At 41.5% G+C, this 15,671-nt stretch overlaps 1 protein-coding gene across 3 annotated transcripts in view; it reads left to right on the top strand.

The window, feature by feature from the left end:
* The window catches only part of grid2 (glutamate receptor, ionotropic, delta 2), a 375,714-nt gene that overhangs the window by 347,135 nt on the left and 12,908 nt on the right, over positions 1-15,671 (top strand). For all 3 annotated transcript variants that reach the window (XM_044026431.1, XM_044026432.1, XM_044026433.1), the window contains exon 15: positions 14,921-15,161. In XM_044026431.1, coding sequence (XP_043882366.1) covers positions 14,921-15,161 — 241 coding nt within the window. The remainder of the gene's footprint in view (positions 1-14,920; positions 15,162-15,671) is intronic.

Here is a 15,671-nt window from a genome sequence, read left to right as displayed (position 1 = left end):
GTTCTGTGAGGATGTGCAGCACCACTGTGCGATGGTGAAGCCAGGGTTATATTCGTTGGCACGATAACACAAATTGTGACCGTGTACATGCTTGCTGCTGTTCTGTGATTGATAGAGACAGCCCGTAGATTTACCAGAGTCAAAAAAGCAAAACACACAGTGGTATAAAGGATTTGTCCGCTAATAATAACTGACAGATGCTGACAAGTTGTTTTGAAGTGCTGAAGGGGCAAGGTGGTAAGAAAAAATAAAAATAAAAATAAACCCGTTCTCACAGGCTCATGTTGTGTTTTTTTCTCCGTGTGTCTGCGGGCATTGATGTGAAAGTATTAAGCTGAATATTTAATCCATGGCATATGGACATCTTGAGGTTGCTGCAGTCTGAGAACATAAGCTGTGGGCCAGACGCTGTATTGTGAATATTGAACATGATTACAGTTTATTTTATTTTTTTATGTCAAGATAAATGAAGTTTTGTGCAGCGAGTGCAACAAATGAAGGAAGAAGCTTATCAAAAATGATGTTTGCAAATGTCCTGTTTGTCTGCAGACTAAAATGATTCTTTCTTCTTTTTTTTCATATGGAGTAAAGAAACCAGAAATTATTCACAGTCAAGGAGCTGAAAAATTAATCAGAATAGTTGTTGATTAATTTAGTTCTCGACTCCAAAGCAACAATACAATAACAAAAATACAGATTTGACTGTGGCCCTTATGTTAAATTCATCTGTCGGCTTCTAAACCTCAGCCAAGACACAGCACCGTAGTTTCTGTGGAGACTCATTCCAGCGGATGCTGCCTGGAACACTGGCGGTGATGTTCACAGCAGTTGCAGTTGATTACCGCAGTCATGGATGCATCACACCTCTCGAGAACATGGGTTTAATTTGCAGCGGTGAGTGTTCGCCACATACAGACTTTGAGAAGTTCATTTAGACTTTTTTTTTTGTTTGTTTTTTTAACCTTCCGCCCAACAATCCCTCACCTCTCTCCATCTTCAGCTACTACCTGTCTGTCTCTCCTGTCTGACTCACTGCTGGCAAGTGACTGAACACCAGAAGTAAACAGGCTTGCGTTAGCTGCGTTAAATAATTTTTACTCGGCTGTACTAATCGCAATGATTGACGCGTTCGCTTTGACAGCTCTATTTATCACACAACAACAGACAAACATGTACGTGTATACACACATATGGCTGCACTCGTATCCTTTAAATATATGATGCAGCATTTAACAGTGATCCTGAGGAAAAATAATAATAACAATAATAATCAGGACTTTTTTCCGCTTATAGGACCAGAAAATATTTTAATAGATATTTATGCAGATATTTTGCCATTAGCTGCATGTTAAAATGGTGTATGCAGTTGTACACAAACACCAGATTTTGTGTGTTAACTTGAAATTTGAACAATATAACAATAAAACATATTCAAAATAACAGTTCAACAGTTTTTGTCTCAATGTCCAGAAACGGGCCAAGAAATAGAAATTATGCACAGGCGTTTTTCCAACTCCTCTCCTCTCCGTTTCGCCGGCTTCCTGCAACAGTGCGAATGAAATTACCGCAATATCACACGTTGGCTTTGACGTGTAACTTCTCAGCTTTAAGAAACCACTGGAATTTTTCTGACAGCACAAACCGACGCGTAATTGCAGTGATCGTGTCGCCTGCGATACGCACGGTGTTAAACTAATGAATGACTAAAAAAAAAAAACAGGCGGCTACAAGGCTGTAAAATCTTCTCCCTCCTGAAATCCCATTAATGAATTTCCCCTTAACTACAGAGCAAGGCAGTGCAGTAATCCCTCAACCCAACTTTGCTTCCTCAGTCCATGAGCAGATTTCCATGACAGTGCAATTTTATGTTTAGCTTGGAGGAGACAAAAATATGACCGTCCATCATCTTCTTAAACTTCTTTTGAAGTTCTGATAAAGTTATTAGGGTTTGATGTGACGAATGTAAGAATTAGTCATGTCCTGTTGAACCCAGATAGGGTGTTTCCCTTGTTCAAATCCATATTTAAAAAAAAGTGTGGAACAAAAAGTATGTGTAAGTATGTATTAATATCTTCCTCCAGACGCGCATTTTGTCTTAAACGCAGCATTCCACATGTGCATTTTTCATCCTTCCTTCACGCCACACAGTACAGTCTTGTTTATAGTTGCCCGAGGCGTGCCGGCGCAGACCTCTGCAGACGGCGTGCACCCTAGAATCAGGCACGCAGGCGTTTAAGGTCAGCAGCATGAATCAATATGCTATGGGAACCGCTGGGCTGCATACAGATGAACCAGTCTCTGTGGATAAGCAGGAAGTCGACGAGTGGCAAATACCATAACACTGTGATTTACACGCCAATATCATTACTGCAGACGGAGCAAATGAATACATGTCTATCTGCAGCTTTCATCTATTCTAATGTAAGCACTATATGCATATGAAGCCGAAGTAATATAATCCTAGCTATTGTCACAGTGCAGCTGAGGGAAACATGTTTAAGGAATTTTATGTCAAGATTCTTCACAGATATGATGATCTTGTTTTATATTTATAGTAAAAAAAAATTAAAAGAGATTTCCCACAGGAGTTGATGCAGCTTAAGTGGCATTAAAGCGCTCTGAGTCACAGTGAACACGGCGTATATCAGTACAGTACGCGGCTCGTAAAAGTGTTTGTGTTTGATTCATCCCGTATCTTGGTAAGCGTCCATATCAGCAGCTCTCATGACAATAAAAAACGGCAATAGTTACAAAAAAAAAAAACCAAAAAAACTGTTGATTAATGTGACTTGAGAAAGTTTGATGATTGTGAACCTTGAAAGTGAAAGCCAGTGAGTTGTGTCGCAGTGGAGTTATTCCTTGGAAATGTGTGCGAGGGAGATAAACTAAACTGCGCCCACTGAAGGACACATATAAGTGGCTTTTTAAAATGTCTTTGTAAATCATACGTTTTAGTCGCGGCAGAAGGCTTGTAAACAGAGGCGCAGACGCTCGGAATAAAACACCCGATTTTGCACTGTGAGCTCTCTGTCACAGCTGCCAGAACTGGAAAGTGGCTCCCATTAAATAGGTCTTTTTTTTAACAAGTTTCTCAGATTGTGCCTGTAATCAGCCAATATAAATGATCATTACACAAGAACCTTCAAATATAATCAGTTCAACCCTCTTAAAGGAGGCCTGTAAGCTAACCTTTACATTAATGTGATCATCTGTTTCAAATATCAAGAATCAGATTTTTCCCTAACTTTTCTAAACACAAGACATTTTGTAGTTCAGCACGTGTAAAAGTTACTGCACAACCAGAAGCTTTCACTTTCTTATAAATACAATATATTACAGCTCACTTCTTGGAGCTGAGGGAGCTTTTTTTTTTTTAGCAAAACTGACTTAGCTTCAGATATTTTTCTTTTCCTTTCGGGGGCCCTGTGGAGCCAGGGACATATTGAGTTGGGTATTGCTATTTTTTTATTTTCTGTCTCTTTCTGTTTCTCACTCTGTTTCGATTTATTTATCATTTTGACCTTTTCTATTTCACCATATAACTTCAAGTTCAGATTCTGACTCTGATCCCATGGGAGGGGAATAAAGAACACATGGCAGAGTGGGGGAGAAGAAACACTCTGATACAAAAATGGGATTTGCACTAAAGGTTAAAATGTATTTCTTATTTTGCAAGTATAGTCCCATTTTACTTTGCACTATATACAGTGTGTGATCAAAGCTCCTGCTGAAGAAGCCAAAAGCTAAGAAGCTAAATTTGTGATACATTGCCTCTCCTTCAAGATACATGAGATAAATCTGAAATGTAGGTTCTTAAGTCCTGAAAATCATCTCCCATCCCGAAGCTCAAATAATTTGAGCTTCGAATGAAGAATTCTTATATAACCGCAAGATTTTTAATAAATCCGTGCAGAATCCTGAACTACAAAAGAGTCCATGTCAGTACTGTATGTGTGCAGGTTTTCTCCCGCTCATCTGATTTGACAACAGTGACATTGTTCCACGTGCCAATCAGTTGATTGTGTGTGACTTACTTGATGCTCTATGTGACTTTTTCCCTCTCGTCCTCTGAAACCGCGTCAGTCTTCTGCTGACGACGGTCCATCAAAGTCGAAGCCCACACACTCGGTGTGTTTTCTCTTTGAATCTTTATCAATCGTAACTCGTGATGTGGACGTGACTCAGTCTCTCTCCCCCTCTTTTTCCTCTTTAACTCTCTCGATGACTTAATGATGGGCTAATCATTTCGTGACTTCTTTGTGTTGTTGTTGTTGTGTCGTAGTTCAGCTTAATAATCTGTCCCCACTTCACCCACACGCCGTGGTTTAATGACGCCTAATTGAAAACTTTGTCAACAAAGTGGATGACATTGGACCCTGAAGGCACTAATTGGAATAATTGAGCTTTGCAAACTTGTCAGAACAAAAAACTCATGGGAATATGAACTTAATCATCCAGTGTCTTGGGTTTTAAGTGCAGTGAGAGACACTGTTTACTGATGAGCACTGGTGCCTTATGTTGGGACACTGGTCCTGGTTTTCCAAGCTCACGTGTGTCAGCTTTGCATTTAGCGTTCTTTGTTTTACCGAAAGCGTCAGTGCATGCAGTGCAGACTCAGACAATTTCTGAGATTCCTGACATGCGTTCACTTTTTCACTTGACATCACCGTGCTCCATGTAGCATGGAACACAGGGGTTTTCTGTGTCGAATGTCGGGCTCTGAAGTTAACAACAATTACAGATTTTGTGTTTGTCAGAGGGAAATGGGGTGAGTTGGAAAGTTCACTCGGCTCAGACATTGTAATCTGCACACGTCGCACAAAGGAACTAATTGGGTTTAGACTCACGATTTATAATTGTCCCGTGACGTGAGGCTGATGTGTCATTTAGCTGTGCTATACCCATTTGTTTGTGCAATTAATCTATCCTCTCTTTTTATGTCCTTTTTAAATTTCCTCATGTTTATGATACTCGTTTAGCTTTCTGCTAATGCTTCTGTGGGTTTTTTTCTGGAAAACCCATTTGCTGCTGTAATATGGATAATAACAGCCTCACTGTGGGACTAAGAAAGGAATATCTCATTTGATCTTATATTAACATGTAGCTGATAATAGCCACATGTGTTTCAAAGTGTGTTCTGAGAAATCACCCGGTTGTCTGATAGTGTTCAACCTTGTTAAATTATGAATGATCTGCGTTACTAAAAACACTGCAAAGATTTCTCTTTCGCTCGTGGCACAAACTCAAACGTTCACCACCAGTGCTGGAATCTTACTTTTGATGTGAAACGAATGACTACAGCCGTGTGTGTTCCAATGAGGACACTGTGCAGGCGTCAGGCTATTATTGATGTGTGGCTGTGGGTCAGTGGGATTCAGTCTCCTATCAGTTGTTAATAATCAGGAGCAGGTGCCGTTCGGTCACTGGGTCGATGATGCTGTGTCTCTGTTCCTCACCAAGAATCACTCAATGCCTTGGAAAGAGTGATAAACTGACTTGGATGAGAAAAGTAAGTGGCTGCATTCCAGGTCAGTTTGTAGTTGTTCTTCTGTGTGTGTGTGTATTTGTGGCTTTGTGAGGACCAAAAAACATTTTGTATTCTTTGTATTTAGAGATCAAGGTGATGGATAAGTCTTTTTAATACGTTGTGTGTCACATTCAATGTCTACGTCAAAATGCAATATTAAAAAAAGCCTTGACACACTTGTGTGTGAAATATGGGAAGCCACGAGGACACATTTAGAGTCCTGTCCATCTTTGGATCCACATATTTCTGCCATGCAGGTTTTTCAAGCATGAACTACTACTTTTATTTACTTTAGTTTGCCACAAACAATGGAAAGACTAGGTCTACATAATTCTTATTTTTTGCTGGGTCTAAATTGCAATAGCATGTCAACAGTTTTCTTTTTGTACTTCTTAAATTTCGTAAATGCAACAATCTATCATTCTTTTATATAGAGAGTAAACACTTTTATATGTTGTCTTTTATTTTATGGGTCAAATAAGGCAAAAATAGCTATTTTCATCCTAAAGGTTGCAAACCTCTGGGTTAGGCACTTAGTTGTTGATGGTTGAGTAAAGGGTAAGGGGCTAGGGAAAGCATTATTATGTCTATGAGGGTGCTCACTGTGACACATCTTTGTCTGTGTGGGTTCAGTTTTGTTTTGTTTTTAATCACAAGACGGCAGCTTGTGATTAGTCACAAATAGGAAAACACAACATGATGAAGAGATAATAAGCGGTTGATTCACTGGTCCAGCCTTATCCTTACTGGCAGATTAACATTAGGTTGAGCAGAGCTTTTACTTGTAGTGATTTGAAATCTAAGGACACTTCAGTGGCTTGTTTGCCTCTCTAATCTCTGTGGCCTTGTTCAGACCTGGCATTAACATCCATCCTGAGAGATTTGATCTCAAGTGGACACCTATAACGACAGCCACTCACACCCTGCATCAGAATGCGTACCGTGTGACCGGGTGTTTGCCGATCGCTTCCCTGCTCGGTATGCAAATAAGCACTTTCATCATTTCTTTTCAAAAAGACCAAATGACCTTCTTTTTTCTTTTTTTTTAGCCAGTATAATTCTATAGCTGTTTCATTGTGTGTGTGTGTGTGAGAGAGAGAGAGAGAGAGAGAGAGAGAGAGAGAGAGAGAGAGAGAGAGAGAGAGAGAGCTGAGGGAATCAATGTGCTGTCAACTTTACAATGAAATAAGATTTTTACTCCTTTAAAGGAAAAAATAGAAAATCGATATGTGGCGGTCAGTGTTGGCATAGGCCACATGCAGGACAAGTCAGTTTATGGGAAACACGGAGGAATAAATAAAAAAAATACTGTAGATTCTTTATGTGTTCATTATAGTTGGTCAGTGGACATCAGGTCACGAAAATGAATGAATGAAAATGTATTTATTACAGAATATTAAACGAATATTAAAAGTGTTAAATGCTTTCTTTGGTTGGTTGCTTGGATGCAATAGGCTCTCTCTCACACACACACACACACACACACACACACACACACACAGAGGGACCATATTTTAAAAAATACAGCAACGATGTGATTGGTACATGAGTTAGGACTAATGTAGCTTTATTGAGGTCACGCGACTGACTAGAGATGAGGCAGAATGCTGCCTCTTGCTGTGGCAGTATGATGTTTCAAACTAGTTTGACGTTCACAAAACTTTATAAAGACACGATTGACTCAGTCATCACGTGTCTCACCTGCTGTGGAGAAGACGTGTGTCCACACTGACGCTGACAGATCTGCAGCTGCACACCAGAGCCGCGGTAGTTACCGGAGTGACATGTTTATATCCGGTTATCTGGGCCGGTCCACTTGGCTGTGGGTGCTAAATTTTGCGCCCCAGAGTTTTCCCATCTTTTGCATTGCAAGGGCGTTCCTGTGTGCAGGCGTCAGAGTCTATGGTTAAGATTTGTGCGCCCCAAAGGAACCGGAAATATGTCACCTGACCGGCACTCACTGTAAATTAGTGAGAGAATGTTTTGAATGTCACAGACTGTATAATGTGTAGCTCTTATTTAAATGTTCCATCTTTTTATTAATTATTTTAGATGATTTCTTTTTTTCTTCTTCATGTGAGACTGGTGGGGCGACGCCCTAGCGCCCTCTATCAACGTGCCACCGCTGGGTTAGATAGAGCAGCAGATGAACAACTGACACCCATTAAGAACAAGTCATTGGCGGCACATGCTTAAGAGGAGAGGAAAGCAGGAAGTATGAGAATGAAACGAAAAGCAAGCAACACAGTAGTCTACTTGTGATTGAATTACTCAGGATGGATGTTAAGACCGGGACTGAACAGGGTCTGTGTCAGTCTCACCGACACAGAGAACAGTGAATCAAAGCGGCAACAGTCGCATGGATGACGACACAGACTGCCGGCGTCACCTGCTCAACTTCCATCTCTACCCTCACTCCACCTCTCACCTTGCTGTCACGTCCTCTTTTCTCTGCATTCAACTGAAAAGTGTGCTTGCTTCAGACGTGACAAGAGGGAAAATTGAGCCCCAAGCACAACTCTTGTTTCAGATTGATGCGGTCGTCAGGTTAAAATGAGGTGTACGTTGCTATGATCCGGCCACAGCATGATGCTGCACTGCTGACCGACAAAAATCCAGTTTGAAGCCAGAGGTGCTATTTAAATTATTTCAAAGTGAACATGAAGGCACACTAATTAGCTTTTTGCATGTTGTGCCCAAAATATGCCTTTGATTACTTTAGATTTAAGAAATGAAAACCCTTTTTGAACAATGCATCACATGGATTTGGGCACATCCTAAAAGAACCTCCACGTTCAAAGCCCCAGGACTGTAGTACCTGCGGACATGTTTTACTGCTGCTCATACTCAACATTTTAACTGCTGAAAACACTTAAAGTGTCTGTTTAGCTTGTTCTGAAAATTATTGAATAGTTTCACATTATGCTTGATAATCTAACCCCCTCCCCCTCTGCATATTTATTGCAACCGCAGTAAAAACCTGCTCCTGGAAAAAGAACTGCATGGGACATAACTTTTATATTTATTTATATATATGCATTTATAGGGGCCTTATGGAGGGGCCTTGTGAGGATTGCAGAATCAACACAATATATGGAGTTAACGTGCATTTAAAGAGTCAATGAGTGAGATTTTTTTACTTTCCCATAGCAGGAAGCAGCCATAATACATGTAGAGAGGGTTGAGAGTTAATCAATACCAATGACTCAGTCATCAGTTTGCCAGGTGCTGAGATAACAGGCTTTCAAACTTCACTTGATACTTATTTTAACAGTCTCACTGTCTGTGTGAGTTGGAAAGACGTTCCCAGCAGTGAGGCAGCGACACAGTGTGAAATCTCTTTTCACTCCAGTAGGGATAACATTTATAACATTAGGAGGTGCTCATTGAAACTGTTACAAATACATAAGGCTGTCACATGAATTCAAATGAGCTTCCGAAAGGATAGGTGTGACTTGCTCGATAAAGGGTCATGCAAAACTTAATGAAATCATTACAAAGCATCAGCTTCATTTAAAGTGTCCCTGGCGATGACGCCGGGCTATCTGTGACCATCTGTCACCCAGCACCAGGGCGTGTGTGGCACCAGTGGCTCCTATCGGCGCCCTGCTGATGTCTGTGCAGCCGATTGAGCATGATGAATGGGTGTCGCGGTTCGTTGATAAGAGAGATCGCTTTGATTAGCTGTTTAGCTCCAGCCAATCAGAAGAGACGAGAGAACGCTTAAATTATGAAGTGATTGGACGGCAAGAGGGTACGCCAAAGGTGAACCCTTAGTGCTCATGTGGCACAGATAATACACAACTCCTTATATGGACAATTTTTTTTTTGTCTTATGTGTTGAGTCAAATTTATGATTCATTTTCTTATTTTTAGCAGTGATATGAAGTAGCAATAGTTGTGCAGAAGTCACAAAATAGCCAAAAATGAGCAAAGTGAACTTTGAACCGTGACAAATTCAATCAGATTTTAAACATTTTGAGTACTTTTCACTCAGGTGTGTTTATATAGTTGGTGAAAATTACATGTTTTTTTATTTAGCCTAGGTTGTGCTGGAAAAAAGGATATAAGACACTCTATTCTTATGCCCTCTGTATATAATGTGTGTTTAAACATAGTAATGGAAAAAAGCAGGCGAAATTCGTTGTGTTCTAAGGGTTAATATTCTGTATATGAACCTTCTTCCATACCATTGTTATTTAATTTGGATATTTGGACACAAATACAGCTACGACACTACACTCTGCAGCAAAGCTAACAAGGCTGTATGAAGTAAAAAGGCTAACCTATAGATATATAGGTTACCATATAGACACGAAACTTATGTACTGTTATCTCGCGGGCTGTTGTCAATGCACCGTTTGAAAGTGCAGCTTTCGTTTCCTTGACACATGCAAATCTAAAGCAGCGTCACCGTTGGTCGCCGTTCTTTGATGATGGTCAGTGTGTGTGTGTGTGTGTGTGTATGTGTGTGTGTGTGTCAGGCTCCACACTGTGTTCTTGCATTTGCTCGCACATCTGTACGTGTCTAAATTTGTAAGGACTGTCTCCTCTGCTCCATGTCACTATGCTCCTCTTTGTTTCAGCTTGAATCAACTAATAATGTGTGATCATCCCACCATCAAGGCTGCTGCCATAGAGTTGCCATGGCAACATCTAGTCTATGCAGTACCAGCCACTGCAGTGAGACCAGGCAACCAGAGACAGCACACACACACAGAGTCACTCACAACAGTTACCCCTCGCCATTCTGGCAGCCCTTGCTCATTTGCTTTAACAGCCAGTGGGAGTGTTAGAGCCATTATGGAGCTCCCCAGTCAAAGTCAACGATCTTAAAGCAAGGTGATAACTCATTACACACGCTGTGTTAATGCATCGTTCATAGATCCTCTCAAAGATGCAGACAATGCACACATCAATGCACACACACACTATAAATTAAATCACTTGTACAAAGAGAAGCACACAGCCATGCCGTAAATGCACACACAGGACAGCTGTTTCACTCCAAACGGTAATAAAAGGCTCATAGACGCACTCAAATTAACCCTTCTTCTGTGATTACATTTAACCTAAACAAAATGTGCTCGCCTCGTGCCTGAAGCTGACACTGAAAATGGAATTATATTACAGATGTATATATAGTCCACAGGATTCTGGGGAAGGTTACAAACGCATTCTGCTGCACTGAAGCTTCCCCAGACCACAGTGGCCTAGCTTGGCACAACCAGGACTCTTCCAAGAGCCGGACGGCATGGCCCATCCAGGGAGACGGGTCATAGTCAGAGAGATGACCAAAAACCTGAAGGTCTCTCTGACTGAGCTCCACAGATCCTGTATGGAGATGAAGGAGTGTGAATGTCCTACAGTGGCCCAGCCAGATCCCGGACTTGAACCATATCAAACATCTCTAAAGAGACCTGAAAATGGCTGTCCACCAACGGTCCCCATTCAACCTGACCCAGCTTGAGAGGATTTGCAAATAAGAATGGCAGAAAATCCCCCAATCTAAGTGTGCAAAGCTTGTTGCATCACACACAAAAAGACTGGAGGCTGTAATTGCTGTCAAAGGTGCTTCACTGAGTGAAGGGTCTGAACACTTATGTAACTGAGATATTTGCGCTTTTTCCTTTTTTAATACATTTGCCAACCTTTCTAAAAAAGATGTTTGCACTTTGTCAGGACGTCATTGACGACACCGGGCTTAGATCTTGATCTCAACCATGTAAACGAATTCACAGTCGATGCTGGTCCTCTCGGAGTGCTCAGAAATGCACCTGGCAAGGTTGAAGTTGATCAGATAAGTGGTCGTGGAGGAAATCAAACCTTAGACCGCCAGGGACAGATTTCTGGATTGATTAGTTGGATACAGCAACCCCCGTTTTATATAGTGCAGGACATTATTATAGACTAATACCCATGTTTTGGACTGCATTGATATAAAGTGTGTTAACTGCTATATTTAGTGATTCAATTGATCTGATTTCCTGACGAGGTAGCAACTGAAAAACCCTTATTTCTGAGCGACTGTTGCGTTAGAGATGTGCACGTGACTTCTGTCTGTGTTGACGCGCGTTTTAATTTTTCATACTTGTGTGCACATGTGGGGCCTGCGTGTTTTGTCGCGGGAAGACATGTTTCGTTTTTCTTGGGTGAAGACAGCCGCAGCCAAATTAGAGACCGAGACAGACCGAGACAGACGGAGCACCGCGGCGAACCTTTGACTCAACCTGTGTTTTGCTGTCAGGCGGCTAACGGTTACCTTTCATTCTGCCTGTCAGCCATGGGATAGAGATAAATGGCGCACAGTGGTAACTGCCTTTGTGTGCTCAAAAATGAACATCACTATGCTCCATTATTTTTATGCCAAGCCTTATCGGGTAGCCCCACGAGTTGAAGGTCCGGTGTGTAAGATTAGTGTTGTCTAATGGTTAGACAGCAGATTGTGACAAATAGAGGGCTCACAAGCGCCGGGTGGTTTGTCCATTCAGGTTGCCATAAGAAAATAAAGGCTTTTTCTTAAGATAAGAAAAAACTAGTTCTTCTTTGAAGTGATACACTTATTGAAATATGTCGTATGTTAAATTTTTTAAAGGACCTACTGGGATTGTAATTTTCTTTTTACCTCACTGTGGCCTGGAAACCTTTAACCTGAAATAAATGTAAGGTTATGTATGTGTGCATACTGAAAGGGCATATCGGTGTAAGGCCTTGATTCAATGCCCTGCCAGGAAGCAGCCTTTACATTACTCTGATCGGGCCAATTATTGCAGAATGATAGATGTTGAGCTCCACAGGCAGACAGGGTTGTAATAGAGGGAAGACAGAAAGCTCTTGGTCCTGAATCACAAATCTGTTCCACTCGGTTCTCGCTCAAAGTCGTATCCAGTATATTCACATCCTAATCATTTGCACAATGAAAGTCTATTTTTAACATTAGTTTATGTTTTGATCTCAGTGTTTTACCTAGAACTGTAAAAGATGTTTAATTTCTCATATACATCACATCAGAACATCGATTATATTTAAAAGCAAAAGCAAATTGTCATGGCTTTTTTTATTATTATAATTGTTCAGTTTCATTCTGATATGCCCATATCTCTCTTTGAGAGTCGTCGTCTCATATATTTGCGTAGATGAAACCGCTGCTTATTTTCACTCTTCGAGTATCACACAAAACCTGTCTGACGTGAGATTTGGTTCCACGTAAGACAGTTGTCTCTCGAGCAGAGACGGGGCGAGTCCAAAAATAAAGTGTACCTCTGCTTTTGACGGACATGAAACAACAGCAGCTCTGATTTCCAAGCAAGAAATGATGAAACATTTTTGAAGAAACTTTGCCTGGCGTTCTTTGAGTGGTGGGATGGCTCTTGTTCCATTTCATTAGCCCGTCTTTTTCTCAGGGGTTTGCACATGTGAGAAGCATCTGTTGTCAAACTCAAACATAAAAGGTCAGATTCTTACTGTATGAAAAGCAACGACACTTCTTTAGGGAAAAAAACAAAACAAATGAACTTTCATTTACAATTCTTCGTCTGTGATACCGTTGTGGTTGAGATTGTGACAAATGCGTTGTTCAGAAACCTATTCTCTGCCCTGAATTTCAGCTCGTGTATCAACAGCGTGTCCTGCATACAACAGTGATTTTTATTATTTTTTTAACTTTACACCAATGCTCCTACAGCAATCACCATTTCAGCTCTTAGAGGATGGAAGTGGAAGGAGTGGTCAAGCATGAATCACTGTCAGTGCCAACATTAGAGCCCAAAAGTACTCTGTAGCAATTTTGAAAGAAAATGGCGCAGCGCCTACTGCAGAACTAAAAAAGAACAGAGGCAGGTCTCATGTGTGAGGAGGGACAGACTGTCTGTCTCGTGTTCACACCAGACGTATAATAAGCCGGGAATTCAGCTAGACCAGGCTTGCCACCATACCACCAACACCACTACTGTATACCGTAACCTTGGTAATCAATCATTCCCTCTCAGTTTGATTTCGTTTGTTTTAAACCAATATTGCACAGCCTTTCACAAAGTTTTATCTCATCTTGGTGTTAATCTCTGTCGATCTGAGCCAAACAATCCCACAATCTAGCCAGCAGCTGGTGGATATGATCTGTTATTAGAATGACTGTTAGTGGATTTGCTGTTCAAATTGTTTTTTTCTCTTCTCTTCTCGTCTCCTCTCGTCTGCTGTTTTTTTCCTTTCGCTCACAAGCGCGGAGGGCATTTTTTACCGTCGGCTTCCCCTGGTGTTCCCTCTTCCCACCAACTCAGTCAAGCTCAGGACGTGATCAGAGAATGTCCCTAAATGACTGTGACATGGATATAGAATGACGTGTTGAGCCTGTTTCGCTGATTTACATTGAAGTAATGTTTTTTTGTTTTGTTTTTTTAGCTGCTGTGGATGAAATTAATTATGTAAACTGTCTGCCGGACTCATTTGCATTTGTTGATTGATTTCTGTGTTGTGTGTTATTGTGTGAGGGGAAAATAAGTGATGGGCTCTGTCTTTCACGTCATCTTGTTGTCAATGAAATTGCAGGAGACATTTGCCCGAGGAAGTTCTGCACAATTGCAAACATCTGTCTCTTTACGAACCCGTGTTGGAATCATGGTAAAGTTTGCTTTGGAATAGAATTCTGTTTTTCAACTGTGTGCATTATCCTGTGTCCTGTTGATGTCAGTCAGTGTGACGTCTTAGCTCATTACTTACACACCAGATTGCCTTTTCCCCCCCCCTTTGTCCCTGCCTTTCCCCGTGCCTCGCTTCCCTCCATGGCAGATCGCCTCGTAAATATCCAGCTGAATGCTAGCAGAACCTCCTGTTTTGCTTGTCTGCGTGAGTCTTTTTCGGCAGTTCCCCCTCCAAACCGAAATGAACGTCTCAGTCAAACGGTAATCTGAAGGCTAGCAGAGGGACCTCATCAACCTCTGAGCTGTATCCTCTCTAAAGCCATCAATTGAGGGACTAAAGCTTGGCTGCATAATGACATTGTGGCAGTGTAGTTGTGCTGTGCTGCAAAACATATTAATGTCACCCATAATAAGTGTGTGGTTCTCAGGCATCAGGGGGATTTTCACTGGCTAACACTGCCCTCCAATGGAAGAGAGACGTTACAGCACCTGCAGTCAAACGTGCAGTGTTGTCAGGGTTTGGTACAAATGACTTACTTTGTGCAACTGTCTTATCCAGTATGGTCATTTATATATCCCTGCCTCTTTATTCATGTTTACTTCCGTTTCAGGAAGCCTGAATTTTAAGTCATGGATGGTTACATTTATCTCAAAACCTATAAACCCTAATGTTATTATGAATATTCCATTCATAGACTAGCAGTGAGTGTGTGTCTTATGCTCATGTGCCTCTTTCTTTCCCCCCCATATTTCATAGAATCTTGGAGCTGCAGCAAAATGGAGACATGGATATACTGAGACTGAAGTGGTGGCCCAAGGACAGCCCCTGTGACCTCTACAGCTCAGTCCGGACACGACAGCATGGCAACGCCCTAGACATCCACAGCTTTGCCGGTGTTTTCTGTGTCCTGGCAGCAGGTGTCGTCCTCTCCTGCCTCATTGCGATGGTGGAAAGTTGGTGGTCAAGGAGGAAGGGGTCCAGGGTTCCCTCCAAGGAGGTACGGGGATAGATGGGGGGGGAGTGGGAGTAGCTATGATTGTGTTGGGGCCTACAAGAGCCTCCATCTCATCTCTCTCAAAGTAATATTGGACAGATAATGATTGGATGGATGATGGGTTTAGTTTTGGGTCTAACTGAGGCACAGAGAGAAAGAGGTTGGGCGCTAAACTGTGGGGGAAAAAACACACACTCAGGCTACATGCAGGGTAAAATATGAACAGAGACTTTTTAGTGAGGGAGTTGTGATGCTGACAGAACGTTTGAAAAAAACAAAACAAAATAAACAACCCTCTGGTCACAGTGTCACCTCCCCTGAACTAAGCAACACTTGCACACACTGCAGCTTTAATTCGCTGGACGGCTTTTGCACACTGAGTCAGAAAGAATCTCCACTTATAACTGGTATCGATGTTTTTGCACAGTGTTGTGAATTTAAAGCAGAATTGGTCTCATGTGTAGATAAAGAGAGAAAGGTCAAACAGAGGCTGTTAGAAAGTTGTCATTTTAT

The sequence above is a fragment of the Solea senegalensis genome, linkage group LG5 (assembly GCF_019176455.1).
Source record: "Solea senegalensis isolate Sse05_10M linkage group LG5, IFAPA_SoseM_1, whole genome shotgun sequence".
In the NCBI taxonomy this organism is placed as follows: Eukaryota; Metazoa; Chordata; class Actinopteri; order Pleuronectiformes; family Soleidae; genus Solea; species Solea senegalensis.
This window is presented reverse-complemented; position numbering and strand designations above follow the sequence as displayed.